Source organism: Bombina bombina, chromosome 4, assembly GCF_027579735.1.
Source record: "Bombina bombina isolate aBomBom1 chromosome 4, aBomBom1.pri, whole genome shotgun sequence".
In the NCBI taxonomy this organism is placed as follows: Eukaryota; Metazoa; Chordata; class Amphibia; order Anura; family Bombinatoridae; genus Bombina; species Bombina bombina.
Window position 1 is genome coordinate 997,922,377 of NC_069502.1, and position 18,116 is coordinate 997,940,492.

General features: G+C 42.0%; 1 protein-coding gene across 5 annotated transcripts in view; it reads left to right on the forward strand.

The window, feature by feature from the left end:
• The window catches only part of EHBP1 (EH domain binding protein 1), a 1,033,533-nt gene that overhangs the window by 378,469 nt on the left and 636,948 nt on the right, over window positions 1-18,116 (forward strand). For all 5 annotated transcript variants that reach the window (XM_053712059.1, XM_053712060.1, XM_053712061.1 and 2 more), the window contains exon 6: window positions 12,683-12,864. In XM_053712059.1, coding sequence (XP_053568034.1) covers window positions 12,683-12,864 — 182 coding nt within the window. The remainder of the gene's footprint in view (window positions 1-12,682; window positions 12,865-18,116) is intronic.

An 18,116-nucleotide genomic window follows, 5' to 3' on the forward strand; every position in this document is an offset into this window, starting at 1 on the left:
TGCCGAGCACTTCAGTCCATTCCTCGGCCATCAGTGGCTCAGTGTATGGAGGTAATTGGCTTAATGGTAGCGGCAATGGACATCGTTCCGTTTGCTCGCTTTCATCTCAGACCACTGCAACTGTGCATGCTTGGACAGTGGAATGGGGATTATGCGGATTTATCTCCTCAGATAAATCTGGATTAAGAGACCAGAAACTCTCTTCTTTGGTGGTTCATCTGTCCCAGGGGACTTGTTTCTGCAGACCCTCGTGGTTGATAGTGACAACGGATGCCAGCCTTCTGGGCTGGGGTGCAGTTTGGAACTCCCTGAAGGCTCAGGGTGTTTGGACTCAGGTGGAGTCTCTACTTCCAATCAATATTCTGGAACTGAGAGCAATATTTAATGCGCTTCAGGCGTGGCCTCAGTTGGCTTTGTTCAAATTCATCAGATTCTAGTCGGACAACATCACGACTGTGGCATATATCAATCATCAGGGGGGAACAAGGAGTTCCTTAGCGATGATAGAAGTATCCAAGATAATCCGTTGGGCAGAGGCCCACTCTTGTCGTCTGTCAGCGATCTACATCCCAGGAGTAGAGAACTGGGAAGAGGATTTTCTAAGTCGACAGACTTTTCATCTAGGGGAGTGGGAACTTCACCCGGAGGTATTTGCCTCATTGATTCTCAGATGGGGCAGTCCGGAATTGGATCTGATGGCATCTCGACAGAATGCCAAGCTTCCAAGATACGGATCCCGGTCAAGGGATCCTCAGGCCGAACCGATATATGCCTTGGCAGTGCCTTGGTTGTTCAGCCTAGCTTATGTGTTTCCACCGTTTCCTCTCCTCCCACTCGTGATTGCTCGAATCAAACAGGAGAGAACTTCAGTGATCCTGATAGCGCCTGCGTGGCCACGCAGGACTTGGTATGCGGATCTAGTGGACATGTCCTCTCTGCCACCGTGGAAACTTCCATTGAGACAGGACCTTCTCATTCAAGGTCCTTTCCAACATCCAAATCTAATTTCTCTGCAGCTGACTGCGTGGAGATTGAATGCTTGATTTTATCGAAGCGAGGATTCTCTGATTCGGTCATCAATACTTTGATACAGGCTAGAAAGCCTGTCACTAGAAAAATCTATCATAAGATATGGCGTAAATATCTTTATTGGTGTGAATCCAAAGGTTACTCATGGAGTAAAGTTAGGATTCCTAGGATTCTGTCTTTTCTCCAAGAAGGATTGGAGAAAGGGTTATCAGCAAGTTCCTTAAAGGGACAAATTTCTGCTTTGTCAATTCTGTTTCACAAACGTTTGGCAGATGTGCCAGATGTTCAGTCTTTTTCTCAAGCTCTATCTAGAATTAAGACTGTATTTAGACCCATTACTCCTCCTTGGAGTTTGAATTTAGTTCTTCAAGGGGTTCCATTTGAACCCATGCATTCCATGAATATCAAATTGTTATATTGGAAAGTTCTGTTTTTAGTTGCTATTTCTTCTGCTCGAAGAGTTTCTGAGCTTTCAGCGCTACAGTGTGATTCTCCTTATCTCATTTTTCATTCTGATAAGGTGGTGTTACGTACCAAACCTGGATTTCTTCCTAAGGTTGTTTCAAATAAGATTATTAATCAGGAAATTGTAGTTCCTTCCTTATGTCCTAACCCTTCTTCACAGATGGAGCGTATTTTGCATAATTTGGATGTGGTCTGTGCCTTAAAGTTTTACTTACAGGCAACTATGGATTTCCGTCAATCATCTTCATTATTCATTGTTTTTTCTGGAAAGCGTAGGGGTCAGAAAGCTACGGCTACCTCTTTTTTTTTTGGCTGAGAAGTATCATCCTCCTGGCATATGAGACTGCTGGACAGCAGCCTCCTGAATGAATTACGGCTCATTCTACTAGGGCTGTGGCTTCCACATGGGCCTTTAAAAACGATGCTTCTGTTGAACAGATTTGTAAGGCTGCGACTTGGTTGTCCCTTCATACTTATCCCAAATTTTACAAATTTGATAGTTTTGCTTCTTCTGAGGCTATTTTTGTGAGAAAGGTTCTTCAAGCAGTGGTGCTGTCCTTTTAGGTTCCTGTCTTGTCCCTCCCTTTCATCCGTGTCCTATTGCTTTGGTATTGGTTTCCCACAAGTAAGGATGAAATCCGTGGACTCGTCATATCTTTGTAAAAGAAAAGTAAATTTATGCTTACCTGATAAATTAATTTATTTTACGATATGACGAGTCCACGACCCACCCTGTTCTTTTAAGACAGATTTATTTATTTTTTGTAAACTTCAGTCACCTCTGCACCTTTTTAGCCTTTCCTTTTCTCTTCCTATAACCTTTGGCCGAATGACTGATGGTGGAGGGGAAGGGAGGGGCTATATATACAGCTCTTCTGTGGTGCTCTTTGCCACTTCCTGTTAACAGGAGGTTAATTTCCCACAAGTAAGGATGAAATCCGTGGACTCGTCATATCGTAAAAGAAATTAATTTATCAGGTGAGCATAAATTCACTTTTAGTTTGCGCATATAGATTGACACATTAATTAAATTTCATCATATTCTCATTAAGTGCACCATGAAGTTTGCCCTTTTTTTTGTATTGATCAGTTTGTGTATACTAACAAAACTAAGTTTGAAACACCGCCCAAACCAATTCCAACAATGTAATAGTTGGAGGGAATCTCCAACCCTAAAGGACCGAATGGGAAAGATAGAGGCGGTGGCCACCTCTTAGTTTTGGCATTTGCCTAACGCCCCTTCCCCGGTAACCCAGGTATAAAAGCCCCAGTGAGCTTCATATTCAAGACATAACCACACCTTTTTCTTCATAAATGGAAAGAGTCCACAGCTGCATTCATTACTTTTGGGAAATAGGAACCTGGCCACCAAGAGGAGGCAAAGACACCCCAACCAAAAGCTTAAATACACCTCCAACTTTTCTCATCCCCCAGTCATTCTTTGCCTTTCGTCCCAGGAGGTTGGCAGAGAAGTGTCAGAAGTTGTTTTTTGTCTCTTATGGAGGGAAGTACTCTTCGACATTGGACGGGAGTTTTAAGTAATCCTGTCAATCTCTCAGTGAGGGCTTGGATGAAAGTTAGAGTCCGGAGATGCAGGGAGAGTCTTTCTGCAAAACCATCCCGACTCATATTAACAGCTCCTAACCAGTGAAAGGTTTGCAGTTGTAGAGCTGTAGCTATTGTGTCTTGCAGGTGTGTTCGCAAGTTGGTTTTCTGTGTTTGTCAGTGGGGTGGCCTTGAGTTCTCTCGTTTCGGCCTACGGCTTTCTGTCTTATGGGCAGGTGTTTATCGATGCTCCCTTTTTCAGGGGGCTAGTTGTCCTTCCTTTGGGGGTATGGTTCCTATTTTAGGGGCCTCTCCTGTGTGCGGGAGGTTGGAACCGATGTTTTCTCTGGTTCGGGGAACGGTCTGCTCTTTGAGTTGTTCCTTTCCATCTGGGGAGCTGCTGGCTCGGCGTTGAGACTTTAGTTGGGTGGTTTTGCTAGATCTCATTGGGTCTAAAACCTGTTCGACTGTCTCTAAGGAGGTGGTTTTGGGTTGGCACCCGAGCTCTGTTGGAGTGGCTGTGTCCATTCTTCTGCCTTCTTGGGGGCTGATCTTCTGGTCTCTTTTGTTCCCCTGCTTTCAGATCTGCCGTCGCTTGGGCTGGTCCGGCTTGAAGTAGTTGTGTCCATTCTTCCACCCTTTTGGTGGCCGGTCTTTGGGATAGTTTTCGGTTCCCTTACTTTTCGATCTGCCATTGCTGGGCTGGTCCGGCTAGGTGTAGGATCTGAGATCTGTTGCTCATCCTCAGGTCTTGGGGATCCCAGTGGCCCTTTTCTTTTTCAGTTCTGTGCTTCTCCCCTTTTTGATATCTGTGAGTAGGTCTGGTGGCTTGGATTGCCTGGAGTGTGCCCTCTGTCTTGGAGGTTTGAAAATCTGATATTTTGTTCGGCCACTCTTCCTTACGGATAGTATTTTCTTCTGTGTCTTCCTTCGGGTGGCAGCGTGTTACTAGACTCAGATGTTTATCTTCTGTGTTTGCTACACGTATTTCTGTTTGCTCAGTATTTTGAGTTCTGACGGTTTGAAGACTTTGTCTTCAGCTGTCTTTTTTGCTGCTCTTGCACGGTGTTTGGGAGATGTTTTCTTCTCCTTGCCGATGCCCAGTTTTGAACCTTGTGGTTCTGCCTTGGTCTGGGTGTCGTCTCTCCTAGTTCTCAGGACTCATTTGGGTCTCTGTGGGCTTGGCTTACTTTTAAGAGGGTTTTCTGTGGTTCCTCCTTGTTCTCTGTCTTTTGGGGGCTTTGGCTGTTACTACGGGTGCTAGTAAGGGTTGTATGGGGACCGACTGCTGGGCGACGGTCTCTCCTAGAGGAGTGTTAGCTCAGTGAGTCTGCGTATGCGGTCTCTAGTTAGGCCTTTGGACTATCTGCGGGTCAGTGTCCTTGGGGCCTATTCCTTCTAGTATTTTTCCCAGCTTCAGTCGAAGCGGGGTTTGGTTGGGTTGTGATTTTTCAGGCCTGGTGCCCTCAGAATGGGCTGCCTATTGTACCCTCCCGTTTTCGCATTCATTGTACTCCATAGCTTGGGTATTGTTTTCTCAAAATTAATGAATGCAGCTGTGGACTCTTTCCATCTAAAGAAAAGAAAATTATCAGGTAAGCATAATATAAGTTTTTATGTGCTAAGCAATCTTATACTTTGGGTGTAATATTTTACTGTACAATGTTTAATTCTGGAGGGGTGAGAAAAGCTTTGGCTTCATTGAAACAGAAGATCCTATTGCTCTTAGATGAACGTTTTCAGGAGCTTGAGCACAGACTAACTCTAGTCTAGTTTTGCCTCTCCACTCTCAACTCCTGAATAGAGACTCACTTTTTGCATGGGGTAGGATCTTAACATCTCATTACTTATGTTGCATCCCCATATTACAATCTGTCTATACGGAGGGTTGGAATAGTCTGATTCTGTCAATTTTTATTTATTCTGGCTGTATAACAATACTGATGATACTACAGCCCTGATTCTGAACGTTAGTCTATTGGTACTTGATAACACGTCCTACGATCTGAATATTATCTGGGACTATAATGGACATTCTTTTTCATGGGGAACTAAGGGCGTACAGTTTATATCATATTTGTTAGATCCTATGGTTTTAGTGTGTTGCTTAAGACTTAGGTATTTTCTTTTCTAGATGGTTTATTCCTTGTATTATTAGTAATATTTTCCATTTGTCACATCTAAGGTTGTTTACTCTATATAAAGATACAGAAACTCACATCTCTTTGTAAAACAATGAGTATTATGAACCAAACACACTGTGACAGTAGTCTAGAGGTTAGACAAACTTAGGGTAGTGTTAGCTTATGTGAACTATAGAATGCTCTTTGTTCTTGATGGGACATGAAACCCAAAAAAAATTTTCTCCAACATAGGTGTGTCCGGTCCACGGCGTCATCCTTACTTGTGGGATATTCTCTTCCCCAACAGGAAATGGCAAAGAGCCCAGCAAAGCTGGTCACATGATCCCTCCTAGGCTCCGCCTACCCCAGTCATTCTCTTTGCCGTTGCACAGGCAACATCTCCACGGAGATGGCTAAGAGTTTTTTGGTGTTTAAATGTAGTTTTTATTCTTCAATCAAGTGTTTGTTATTTTAAAATAGTGCTGGTATGTACTATTTACTCTGAAACAGAAAAGAGAAGAAGATTTCTGTTTGTAAGAGGAAGATGATTTTAGCAAACGTTACTAAAATCGATTGCTGTTTCCACACAGGACTGTTGAGATGAAGTAACTTCAGTTGGGGGAAGCAGTTGGCAGACTTTTCTGCCTGAGGTATGACTGGCCACATTTCTAACAAGACTTTGTAATGCTGGAAGGCTGTCATTTTCCCTATGGGGACCGGTAAGCCATTTTCTTAGATTAAGTAAAAGAATAAAGGGCTTTATAAGGGCTTAAAAAACTGGTAGACATTTTTCTGGGCTAAAACGATTACTTTGCTAAGCATATTTGGCAGATTATAACTCTTTATAGTTATTATAATCTTGGGGATTGTTGTTAAAAAAACGGCAGGCACTGTATGGACACCTTTTTCAGATGGGGGCCTTCTCTAGTCATAGGCAGAGCCTCATTTTCGCGCCACTAATGTGCAGTTGTTTTTGGAAAGCAAGGCATGCAGATGCATGTGTGAGGAGCTAAGAACCACTGAAAAAGCTTATAGAAGGCGTCATTTGGTATCGTATTCCCCTCTGGGCTTGGTTGGGTCTCAGCAAAGCAGATACCTGGGACTGTATAGGGGTTAAATGTAAAAACGGCTCCGGTTCCGTTATTTTAAGGGTTAAAGCTTTCAAATTTGGTGTGCAATACTTTTAAGGCTTTAAGACACTGTGGTGAAATTTTGGTGAATTTTGAACAATTGCTTCATGCTTTTTCGCATATTCAGTAATAAAGTGTGTTCTGTTTAAAATTTAAAGTGACAGTAACGGTTTTATTTTAAAACGTTTTTTGTGCTTTGTTGACAAGTTTAAGCCTGTTTAACATGTCTGAACCATCAGATAAGCGATGTTCTATATGTATGAAAGCCAATGTGCCTCCCCATTTAAATATATGTGATAATTGTGACATAGTGTCCAAACAAAGTAGGGACAATGATGCCACAGATAATAATAGTGCCCAAGATGATTCTTCAGATGAGGGGAGTAAGCATGGTACTGCATCATCCCCTTCTGTGTCTACACCAGTTTTGCCCACACAAGAGGCCCCTAGTACATCTAGTGCGCCAATACTTATTACCATGCAACAATTAACGGCTGTTATGGATAATTCTATTGCAAATATTTTATCTAAAATGCCTACTTATCAGAGAAAGCGTGATTGCTCTGTTTTAAACACTGAAGAGCAAGAGGACGCTGATGATAAAGTTTCTGACATACCCTCACACCAATCTGAAGGGGCCAGGAGGGAGGTTTTGTCTGAGGGAGAAATTTCAGATTCAGGAAAAATTTCTCATCAAGCTGAACCTGATGTTGTAACATTTAAATTTAAATTAGAACATCTCCGCGCACTGCTTAAGGAGGTATTATCTACTCTGGATGATTGTGACAATTTGGTCATTCCAGAGAAATTATGTAAGATGGACAAGTTCCTAGAGGTTCTGGTGCCCCCCAATGTTTTTCCTATACCCAAGCGGGTGGCGGACATAGTAAATAAGGAATGGGAAAGGCCCGGCATACCTTTTGTTCCTCCCCCTATATTTAAGAAATTATTTCCTATAGTCGACCCCAGAAAGGACTTATGGCAGACAGTCCCTAAGGTCGAGGGGGCGGTCTCTACTCTAAACAAACGCACTACTATTCCCATAGAAGATAGTTGTGCTTTCAAAGATCCTATGGATAAAAAATTAGAGGGTTTGCTTAAAAAGATGTTTGTTCAGCAAGGTTACCTTCTACAACCAATTTCATGCATTGTTCCTGTCACTACGGCAGCGTGTTTCTGGTTCGAAGAACTAGAAAAGTCGCTCAATAAAGAATCTTCGTATGAGGAGGTTATGGACAGAGTTCAAGCACTTAAATTGGCTAACTCTTTTATTCTAGATGCCGCTTTGCAATTAGCTAGATTAGCGGCGAAAAATTCAGGGTTTGCTATCGTGGCGCGCAGAGCGCTTTGGCTAAAGTCTTGGTCAGCGGATGTGTCTTCCAAGACAAAATTGCTTAACATCCCTTTCAAGGGCAAAACACTGTTTGGTCCTGATTTGAAAGAGATTATTTCAGACATCACCGGGGGAAAGGGCCACGCCCTTCCTCAGGATAGGTCTTTTAAGGCTAGAAATAAGCCTAATTTTCGTCCCTTTCGCAGAAACGGACCAGCCTCTACTTCTACATCCTCTAAGCAAGAGGGTAATACTTCTCAACCCAAACCAGCCTGGAGACCGATGCAAGGCTGGAACAAGGGTAAGCAGGCCAAGAAGCCTGCCACTGCTACCAAAACAGCATGAAGGGATGGCCCCCGATCCGGGACCGGATCTGGTGGGGGGCAGACTTTCTCTCTTTGCTCAGGCCTGGGCAAGAGATGTTCAGGATCCTTGGGCACTAGAAATAGTTTCTCAAGGTTATCTCCTGGAATTCAAGGAACTACCCCCAAGGGGAAGGTTCCACAGGTCTCAATTATCTTCAAACCAAATAAAAAGACAGGCATTCTTACATTGTGTAGAAGACCTGTTAAAGATGGGAGTAATTCATCCAGTTCCAATAGGAGAACAAGGGATGGGGTTTTACTCCAACCTGTTCATAGTTCCCAAAAAAGAGGGAACATTCAGACCAATTTTAGATCTCAAGATCCTAAACAAATTTCTCAGGGTTCCATCGTTCAAAATGGAAACCATTCGAACGATCCTTCCTACCATCCAGGAAGGTCAATTTATGACCACGGTGGATTTAAAGGATGCGTACCTACATATTCCTATCCACAAGGAACATCATCAGTTCCTAAGGTTCGCTTTTCTGGACAAGCATTACCAGTTTGTGGCACTTCTATTCGGATTAGCCACTGCTCCGAGGATTTTCACAAAGGTACTAGGGTCCCTTCTAGTGGTTCTAAGACCAAGGGGCATTGCAGTAGTACCGTACTTGGACGACATCCTGATTCAAGCGTCGTCTCTGTCAAAAGCAAAGGCTCATACGGACATCGTCCTAGCCTTTCTCAGATCTCACGGATGGAAAGTGAACATAGAAAAAAGTTCTCTTTCCCCGTCAACAAGAGTTCCCTTCTTGGGAACAATAATAGACTCCTTAGAAATGAGGATTTTTCTGACAGAGGTCAGAAAATCAAAACTTCTAAGCTCTTGTCAAGTACTTCATTCTGTTCTTCGTCCTTCCATAGCGCAGTGCATGGAAGTAATAGGATTGATGGTTGCAGCAATGGGCATAGTTCCTTTTGCACGAATTCATCTAAGACCATTACAGCTGTGCATGCTCAGACAGTGGAATGGGGATTATACAGACTTGTCTCCGACGATTCAAGTAGATCAAAGGACCAGAGATTCACTCCGTTGGTGGCTGATCCTGGACAACCTGTCACAGGGAATGAGCTTCCGCAGACCAGAGAGTGGGTCATTGTCACGACCGACGCCAGTCTGGTGGGCTGGGGCGCGGTCTGGGAACCCCTGAAAGCTCAGGGTCTATGGTCTCGGGAAGAATCTCTTCTCCCGATAAACATTCTGGAACTGAGAGCGATATTCAATGCTCTCAAAGCTTGGCCTCATCTAGCAAAGGCCAAATTCATAAGGTTTCAATCAGACAACATGACGACAGTTGCATATATCAACCATCAGGGGGGAACAAGGAGTTCCCTGGCGATGGAGGAAGTGACCAAGATAATTCAATGGGCGGAGGATCACTCCTGCCACTTGTCTGCAATCCACATCCCAGGAGTGGAAAATTGGGAAGCGGATTTTCTGAGTCGTCAGACATTCCATCCGGGGGAGTGGGAACTCCATCCGGAAATCTTTGCCCAAATAACTCGATTATGGGGCATTCCAGACATGGATCTGATGGCCTCTCGTCAGAACTTCAAGGTTCCTTGTTTCTGGTCCAGATCCAGGGATCCCAAGGCGACTCTAGTAGATGCACTAGTAGCACCTTGGACCTTCAACCTAGCTTATGTATTCCCACCGTTTCCTCTCATTCCCAGGCTGGTAGCCAGGATCAATCAGGAGAGGGCTTCGGTGATCTTGATAGCTCCTGCGTGGCCACGCAGGACTTGGTATGCAGACCTGGTGAATATGTCATCGGCTCCACCATGGAAGCTACCTTTGAGACGGGACCTTCTTGTTCAAGGTCCATTCGAACATCCGAATCTGGTTTCCCTCCAACTGAATGCTTGGAGATTGAACGCTTGATTTTATCAAAGCGTGGGTTTTCAGATTCTGTAATAGATACTCTGATTCAGGCTAGAAAGCCTGTAACTAGAAAAATTTACCATAAGATATGGAAAAAATATATCTGTTGGTGTGAATCTAAAGGATTCCCCTGGAACAAGATAAAAATTCCTAAGATTCTATCCTTTCTACAAGAAGGTTTGGAGAAAGGATTATCTGCAAGTTCTCTGAAGGGACAGATCTCTGCGTTATCTGTTTTACTTCACAAAAGGCTGGCAGCTGTGCCAGACGTTCAAGCGTTTGTTCAGGCTCTGGTTAGAATCAAGCCTGTTTACAGACCTTTGACTCCTCCCTGGAGTCTTAATCTAGTTCTTTCAGTTCTTCAAGGGGTTCCGTTTGAACCCTTACATTCCGTAGATATTAAGTTATTATCTTGGAAAGTTTTGTTTTTGGTTGCAATTTCTTCTGCTAGAAGAGTTTCTGAGTTATCTGCTCTGCAGTGTTCTCCGCCCTATCTGGTGTTCCATGCAGATAAGGTGGTTTTGCGTACTAAGCCTGGTTTTCTTCCGAAAGTTGTTTCCAACAAAAATATTAACCAGGAGATAGTTGTACCTTCTTTGTGTCCGAATCCAGTTTCAAAGAAGGAACGTTTGTTACACAATTTGGACGTAGTCCGTGCTCTAAAATTCTATTTAGAGGCCACTAAAGATTTCAGACAAACATCTTCTTTGTTTGTTGTTTATTCTGGTAAAAGGAGAGGTCAAAAAGCAACTTCTACCTCTCTTTCTTTTTGGCTTAAAAGCATTATCCGATTGGCTTATGAGACTGCCGGACGGCAGCCTCCTGAAAGAATCACAGCTCACTCCACTAGGGCTGTGGCTTCCACATGGGCCTTCAAGAACGAGGCTTCTGTTGACCAGATATGTAAGGCAGTGACTTGGTCTTCACTGCACACTTTTGCCAAATTTTACAAATTTGATACTTTTGCTTCTTCAGAGGCTATTTTTGGGAGAAAGGTTTTGCAAGCCGTGGTGCCTTCCATTTAGGTGACCTGATTTGCTCCCTCCCTTCATCCGTGTCCTAAAGCTTTGGTATTGGTTCCCACAAGTAAGGATGACGCCGTGGACCGGACACACCTATGTTGGAGAAAACAGAATTTATGCTTACCTGATAAATTACTTTCTCCAACGGTGTGTCTGGTCCACGGCCCGCCCTGGTTTTTTTTTAATCAGGTCTGATGAATTATTTTCTCTAACTACAGTCACCACGGTATCATATGGTTTCTCCTATGCATATTTCCTCCTGTACGTCGGTCGAATGACTGGGGTAGGCGGAGCCTAGGAGGGATCATGTGACCAGCTTTGCTGGGCTCTTTGCCATTTCCTGTTGGGGAAGAGAATATCCCACAAGTAAGGATGACGTCGTGGACCGGACACACCGTTGGAGAAAGTAATTTATCAGGTAAGCATAAATTCTGTTTTTGATGATTCAGATAGATTATACATTTTTAAACAACTTTCCAATTTACTTCTGTTATTAATTGTGCTTTATTCTCTTGGTATCTTTTATTGAAGAAGCAGCAATAAACTCCTGGGAGCTAGCTGAACACATTTGTAAGCCAATGAAAATGGACATACAAGTTGAGCCACCAATCAGCAGTAAGCTCCTGAGTCTATCTAGATATGCTTTTCAATAAAGGATACCAAGTCAATGAAGCAAATTAGATAGTAGAAGTAAATTATAAAGTTTCATGAATGGAAAAATTTGCTGCTGATTGGTGGTTGTTCATATATGCCTCTTGTCAGTGGCTCACCAGATGTGTTCAGCTAGCTCCCACTACTGAATTGTTTCTCCTTCAGCAAAGGATACCAAGAGAATTAAGCAAATTTAACAAAGCTAGACAAACTGATAGCAGTACCACATCTACTGTTAAAAAATAACCATTTAGATACTGCCTTTGTTTAGTTAAAAGGATTATTATTATTATTATCATTTATTTGTATAGCGCCGCCAAATTCCGTAGCGCTGGGGTAAACACATTGAGGTTATAACTTTTTTAATTATGTGTAATAAAAAGCAACTACACATTCTGCTTTCATTATTTATTTTATTCATTTTTTAGGTGATTTAACTTTTTTAAGTCTCAGAACTGGAAATACACACTGCAGACTTCACTAGGTTAACATTGCCACATATCTGTCTCTAATTGGTCATAGCAGGATGGCTAACATAACTGCAAAATAATGCACTTTTTACTAACATTGATAGTGGCTAGACTTGTCTGCTCTAGTAACAAGCCCTGATTGGCTCCTCCAGGCAAGTAATGGGTGGAGTTATCTGTGATTGAAAAAAACAATTGCAGCAAACACTTCATTTGTTTTATCTGATCTGTTTTTCTATAGCATCATAAATGTCTTGTAATGTCTTGTAATTAGGTGTTTAGTGTCCCTTAAAGGGATATAAAATCCATAAAAATATTTTGTGCTTCAGACAGAGTATACCATTTTAAAATGTTTCCAATTTACTTCTATTAAACAAATGTGCTTTGTTTCCATTATATTCTGTGTTTAAGAGATACTTAACATCTGGAGCACTACATGGCAGAAAATATCCCTTTAAAATAGGACATAATGAGAGATTCTACAACTAATTATTGTCCCGCTGTTCTCACGGTTTTATACATAATTGATAGATATTTGGTTGATTAACTTTTTTTTTTTTTTTTTTTTTTTTTTTTTTTTTTTGAGATTACAAAAAATATTATGTTTTCTATCATTATTTAAAGAAGATGTCCCCTTGTTTTAAAATGTTTTTTTATTTTTTTATTTTAGGAATCCCCGTCCGGACGTCGAAAAGCTCTTGCAACCAGCAATATCAACATGAAGCAATACGCAAGCCCTATGCCGACGCAGACTGATGTCAAGTTAAAATTCAAGCCCCTGTCTAAGAAAGTTGTATTGGCTACTTTACAATTCTCTTTATCGTGTATCTTCCTTAGAGAAGGAAAAGCCACGTAAGTTTGATCTTCCTTTAGTTATTATAAGATTTTCTTTTAAAGAAATATTTATATTGCTGTCATTCCTGTAATTGTTTTTTTAAAACACAAAATATATTTAACCATTTTTTTTATACATGTTTTAATGAAATAAATTCTAATGCTGTAAGTCCGCACTTTATCTCATCATTTTGTGCTTTTGATTTGTACATAAATATTCCTGCAAACTCATTATTTTGTTTATGACTTCAGTCCACTGTATTTGATAAAGTACAATTTCGTTTGCCTAACTGCATTTAATTGTATTCTATCCTGTAATCATCTCAGCAGGTACTAACTTTTATGCATTCTTTAGAATATATGAAAATCTACTTCAATGTCCAGTGTTAATCCGTACCGGTAATATTCAGGGACAAGTAAGGATTGTATAGAATACCAATTACACAAATATATTATTAAGGCTCAGGAATGGCATTGTAACGCACAAAAGGTATCATTTAGAGAATTTCTGAAGTAGGCCTTTCTTTATAATATGTATATGGGAATACATTTGCTTCTCTGCGTGTGTAAGCAATACTTTTATAAATTACAGAATGTTATCACCCTGCTGTGCAAACAAGGTTTCTCAAATGTAACATATACCCTTTTCCTTTCTTTGCTTTGTTATAATTTTACAAAACCGCATTCTTAAATATGCTACTTTTAAAAAAAAATAAAAAAAAAATAATAGATTTCATGCGGTAATCTATGAATTGCCACTGCTAGGTATATAGTTTAATGCCAGCATCAGTTCTGTTTATTTCTATTTGGGATACTTTAGAATGCACTGTATATCTGCTATGATTCAGATATAGAATACAATTTTAATCAATATACTTCTAGTATCTAATTTGCTTAATTCTCTTGGTATCTTTTATTGAAGATGCAGTAATGCACTGCTGGGAGCTAGCTCAACGCATCAGGTGAGCCAAAAACAGTTACCAGTCAGCAGCTCCTGAGTCTACCGAAGTATCCTTTTCACCAAAGGATCCCAAGAGAACAAAACAAATTATATAATAGAAGTACAATAGAAAGTTGTTTAAAATCACATGCTCTATCTCCCTATAAACTTAGATTATATGTTTGGAGTGAAAACAGATCACAAAAAAGTGACAAAAACAAATGCGATGCCATAAGTATAAAATGAAATTAAATATATAAAATACCAAAAGTGTAACCCAAATAACTATATGAACTATAACAGAGGGATACAGGCAGGAACAGGTCTTCAACATGCCAGATGATATTCCCATTCATATATTTGTCAGAAGGTGACATTATTTATACTCTTCTATAGTTTCTGATAAAAAATCGGGATAGACTTGTTCTTGTATCTAAAGTATCAAAATGTGTCACTATTACCTTGAAGGTATATCCTTTAAATATGCTATGGATAGGCCGTTTTTAAGCTGATTGCTTTATTTGTAGGGCAGCCATTTATCCTGTATATGCACATGTTCAAATGTGGCTTAAATTACTTTTATTTCCTGAACCTGCCCTTTAAGCATATTTTTTTTAATAGGCATGCCCTCATTCAAGACGACTTTATTATTTCTGATTGCTCTATGTAGACAATATTTTGTCTAAGACTGCGGTAATCCGTTTTTGAGGATCAAAGAGCTATTTAGCTCTTTAATTGTTTTTTCAATATGCATATGGTTATGGTATTCTCTTTAAAGGGTAAGTCCTTTCTGTGCCTAAATGGAAATACATTATCAACAACACAGGTGGTAGAAAATGTATGAACTTCAAGGGACAGTAAACACCTGGAGATTTAAAATATGCTGTTCCAGATAAGTCAAGTAGTGGGTAGAGTTTTCCTATTGAAAAACCATTGCAGTAAACAAGGTGTTATTTTCTTCATAAATGGAAAGAGTCCACAGCTGCATTCATTACTTGTGGGAAATAAGAACCTGGCCACCAGGAGGAGGCAAAGACACCCCAGCCAAAGGCTTAAATACTCCTCCCACTTCCCTCATCCCCCAGTCATTCTTTGCCTTTCGTCCCAGGAGGTTGGCAGAGAAGTGGCAGAAGTTGTTTTTTGTCTCTTATGGAGGGTAGTACATAGTACTCTTCGACATGGGACTGGAGTTTTAAGTAATCCTGTCAGGAAAAGTCTTTCTGCGAAACCATCCCGACTCATTTTAATAGCTCCACAAGCAATCGGCGTTGTCGAACTTCGCTTCGGTGCCTGCTTTTTTCTCTCAACTCCATGGCGGAGACGAGGCTACTATCCGTCATACTTGAAGGGCCGCGTTCCTGTTCCACTGCATAGATTCCAGTAAGATAGTTTCATTTTACTTTTTTATGATTGTACTCAGTGGGACTCCTTTAGTATCTTGAAATCAAGGGTTAATATCTCCTGAGGGGGATTATTGAACAGGGGGGTTTTTAATCATATTTATGTGATTCAATCTGCTTATGTGTAATGTTAACTGAGCTCGTGGCTTTTTGGAACATAACAGCCTTTCGAAGTGACGCAACCTTACGGTGCTTTTTTGGACTTTACGGTTCACCTTGTGACCGGGCGGGTTTACGTTCTGGTTGTCCATTTCCGCATTCCAGACTGTGTGGCAATGGAGAATTCTAGTTTGCTGGTGTCTGGTTCATAGGAGTTGGTGAGTGCGCCAGCCAATGTGGGTGTCAGGTGCCGTTTAAATTGTTTTATTTTTAGTCAATTTTTTTATCCAGTTATGGAGTATACTGAGTTGAGATTGTTCAACTTTCTGATTCAGATTCTTCATCCTGTGACGAATGCAAATTGGCCCCATTGACTCAGGTCAGTCAGTTATGTTCTTTAGGCCGTTCTAGAGCACCTTGTTCCTCTGGCTCGGGATTCAAGGGACTGCTGAGCCATCCGCCTCGGAGGGCCCTGCCTCCGGGAGGCTAGTTCCCTACCGCTCCCTACTACTACACATGCGGGTAACCCAAGTTATGTTTTTTCCTCCTCGAAGGGTGGATTGTTCCCCCCCGGAGGTTGTGGCACGTTTTCGCTTTAACATGCTTTTGGCGTTTTCGCGTCTACAAAGTCCAGATGTTTGTTTGCAATTGTGTTCTTGCCTGATTGCCCCTGGTCTCTCGGCCACAGGAGGGTATGTGCAGTTCCCTGTGGGTGTAACTGTTCCTGAGTGTTGTGCCTTTCGCTACAGGCTGACTGACCTTCGTGTTCTACTCAGACACGTTTTTGAGCTGTTTGGGGACCCTATCCTTCTCGGTTATGGGATTTATCAGTCTCCTCCTTCGAATGGCTCACCTCGTTAGACATGGGGGGGATGAAGTAATCTCCTTTAAGTCTTGTTATTGAGATCCTTCCTAGTTTTGTTGGAAGAACAGGGTTTCCGTTAGGCTGGTCCTGCGAATCTTTCTGTTCTTCTTGGTCGTTAACCCTCGGGTTGCCTGTTATTTTGTTTTATCCAGTTAGGATGAATTTTATTTTCTTTTTCATACTATGTTTCCTACGGGAACTTTCTCTGGAATCGATACTCTCTGTTTGCTTCTACGGAAGTTGTTAGGGACACGTTAGTCCCATGTTTGTCTGTTTTTTTTCTTCCTCCCTCTCTGAGGGCGGATTTAGCCAGCTTGGCAGGTATAACCCGGGTTGCAGGCTGGTCCTGCTTGGGTTCAGATCTTCTATCTCGCGAAGAGGTCCTAGTGGTTTTCCACTCATATGGTTCAGGTATTGCTATCCAGGTGGTATTCAAATCCCATGTTTTATTGTCCTCTGACTTCGAATCTGAGGTGATGTGGAGGCTTGATGTTGCTCTGTTCGGGTGACTTGTCCTCACTATTCCCCTTGTTCTGGAGCTCGTGGCTAGATGGACAGCTTGCTCAGCATACTAATGCTCTGTGGCTACTCTGTACTGTAGCAAACCGAGGGTTACTATATCCCTGGTGAGGTCTACTCAGCCTTTTCTCTGTTCGAGGTTTATAAATTGAGCAGCGCCTTGTGTCCCTTAGGGGGATTAGCCGCTCTTTCAAGCACAATCATGGTAATGATTCTTGGACGTCTGTTAGCTCTAGTGTACTTTTATGGCCCTGGCTCTTTGGAGTGTTGGACTCCTGCAAGGTGGTCACTTCCTTTTGGGTTGGGACTTGCAAGGGCTTCTTGCTCTTGTTATCCGGGTTATTCTTTATTTTTCCCTGGGTGGTCTGTATTTTGATATCAGACGAGGGATTTATGTGCCTGGAAGATTGTTCAATCTAAACATTTGTGGGGCCCAGGTTTCTTGTCCTGATCTTCCGGTTGTCGAGGGTTTTACTCTGCATTTTCTCTTTGGATCCCGCTGTGGGATGTTACCAGAACTAGGACTGGCCTGGGGGTTCCAGTTTCCGCGGTACCTGGGCTTTGCCCTTGTTCTGGCTGTTGTTTTATAACTTGGCCAGACTTATTGAGAGCCGAGTCTCATTGGGCTTTTCTTGTGCCAGACGATACGGTTCCCTTGGGACAGCCAACTAACGTGAACTGATGGAGCTTTCCTGCCTAACAAACGGAAGGTTGCGGTTGCTCAACTGTCACTTTTGCGCCTGTTATGTGTGCTAGCACGACGGTGTTTTAAGGGGTTCTTCCGTGTTCGTCAGTGACGTAGCCTTGTGTCCTCTCGTTTCTTCCTGTGACTTCCTGTCTTATGGGCAGGTGTTTATCAACGCTCTCCTCTTTAGGGGGCTCGTTGTCCTCCTTACGGGGGTGTGGTTCCTTTTTAGGGGCCTCTCCTGTGCTCGGGAGGTTGAAACAGATGTTTCTTCTGTTATGTGTGATCAGTCCACGGGTCATCATTACTTCTGGGATATTATCTGCTCCCCTACAGGAAGTGCAAGAGGATTCACCCAGCAGAGTTGCTATATAGCTCCTCCCCTCTACGTCACCTCCAGTCATTCTCTTGCACCCAAAGACTAGATAGGAGGTGTGAGAGGACTATGGTGATTATACTTAGTTTTTATAACTTCAATCAAAAGTTTGTTATTTTACAATAGCACCGGAGCGTGTTATTACTTCTCTGGCAGAGTTTGAAGAAGAATCTACCAGAGTTTTTCTTATGATTTTAACCGGAGTAGTTAAGATCATATTGCTGTTTCTCGGCCATCTGAGGGAGGTAAAAGCTTCAGATCAGGGGACAGCGGGCAGTTGAATCTGCATTGAGGTATGTAGCAGTTTTTATTTTCTGAATGGAATTGATGAGAAAATCCTGCCATACCGTTATAATGACATGTATGTATACTCTACACTTCAGTAT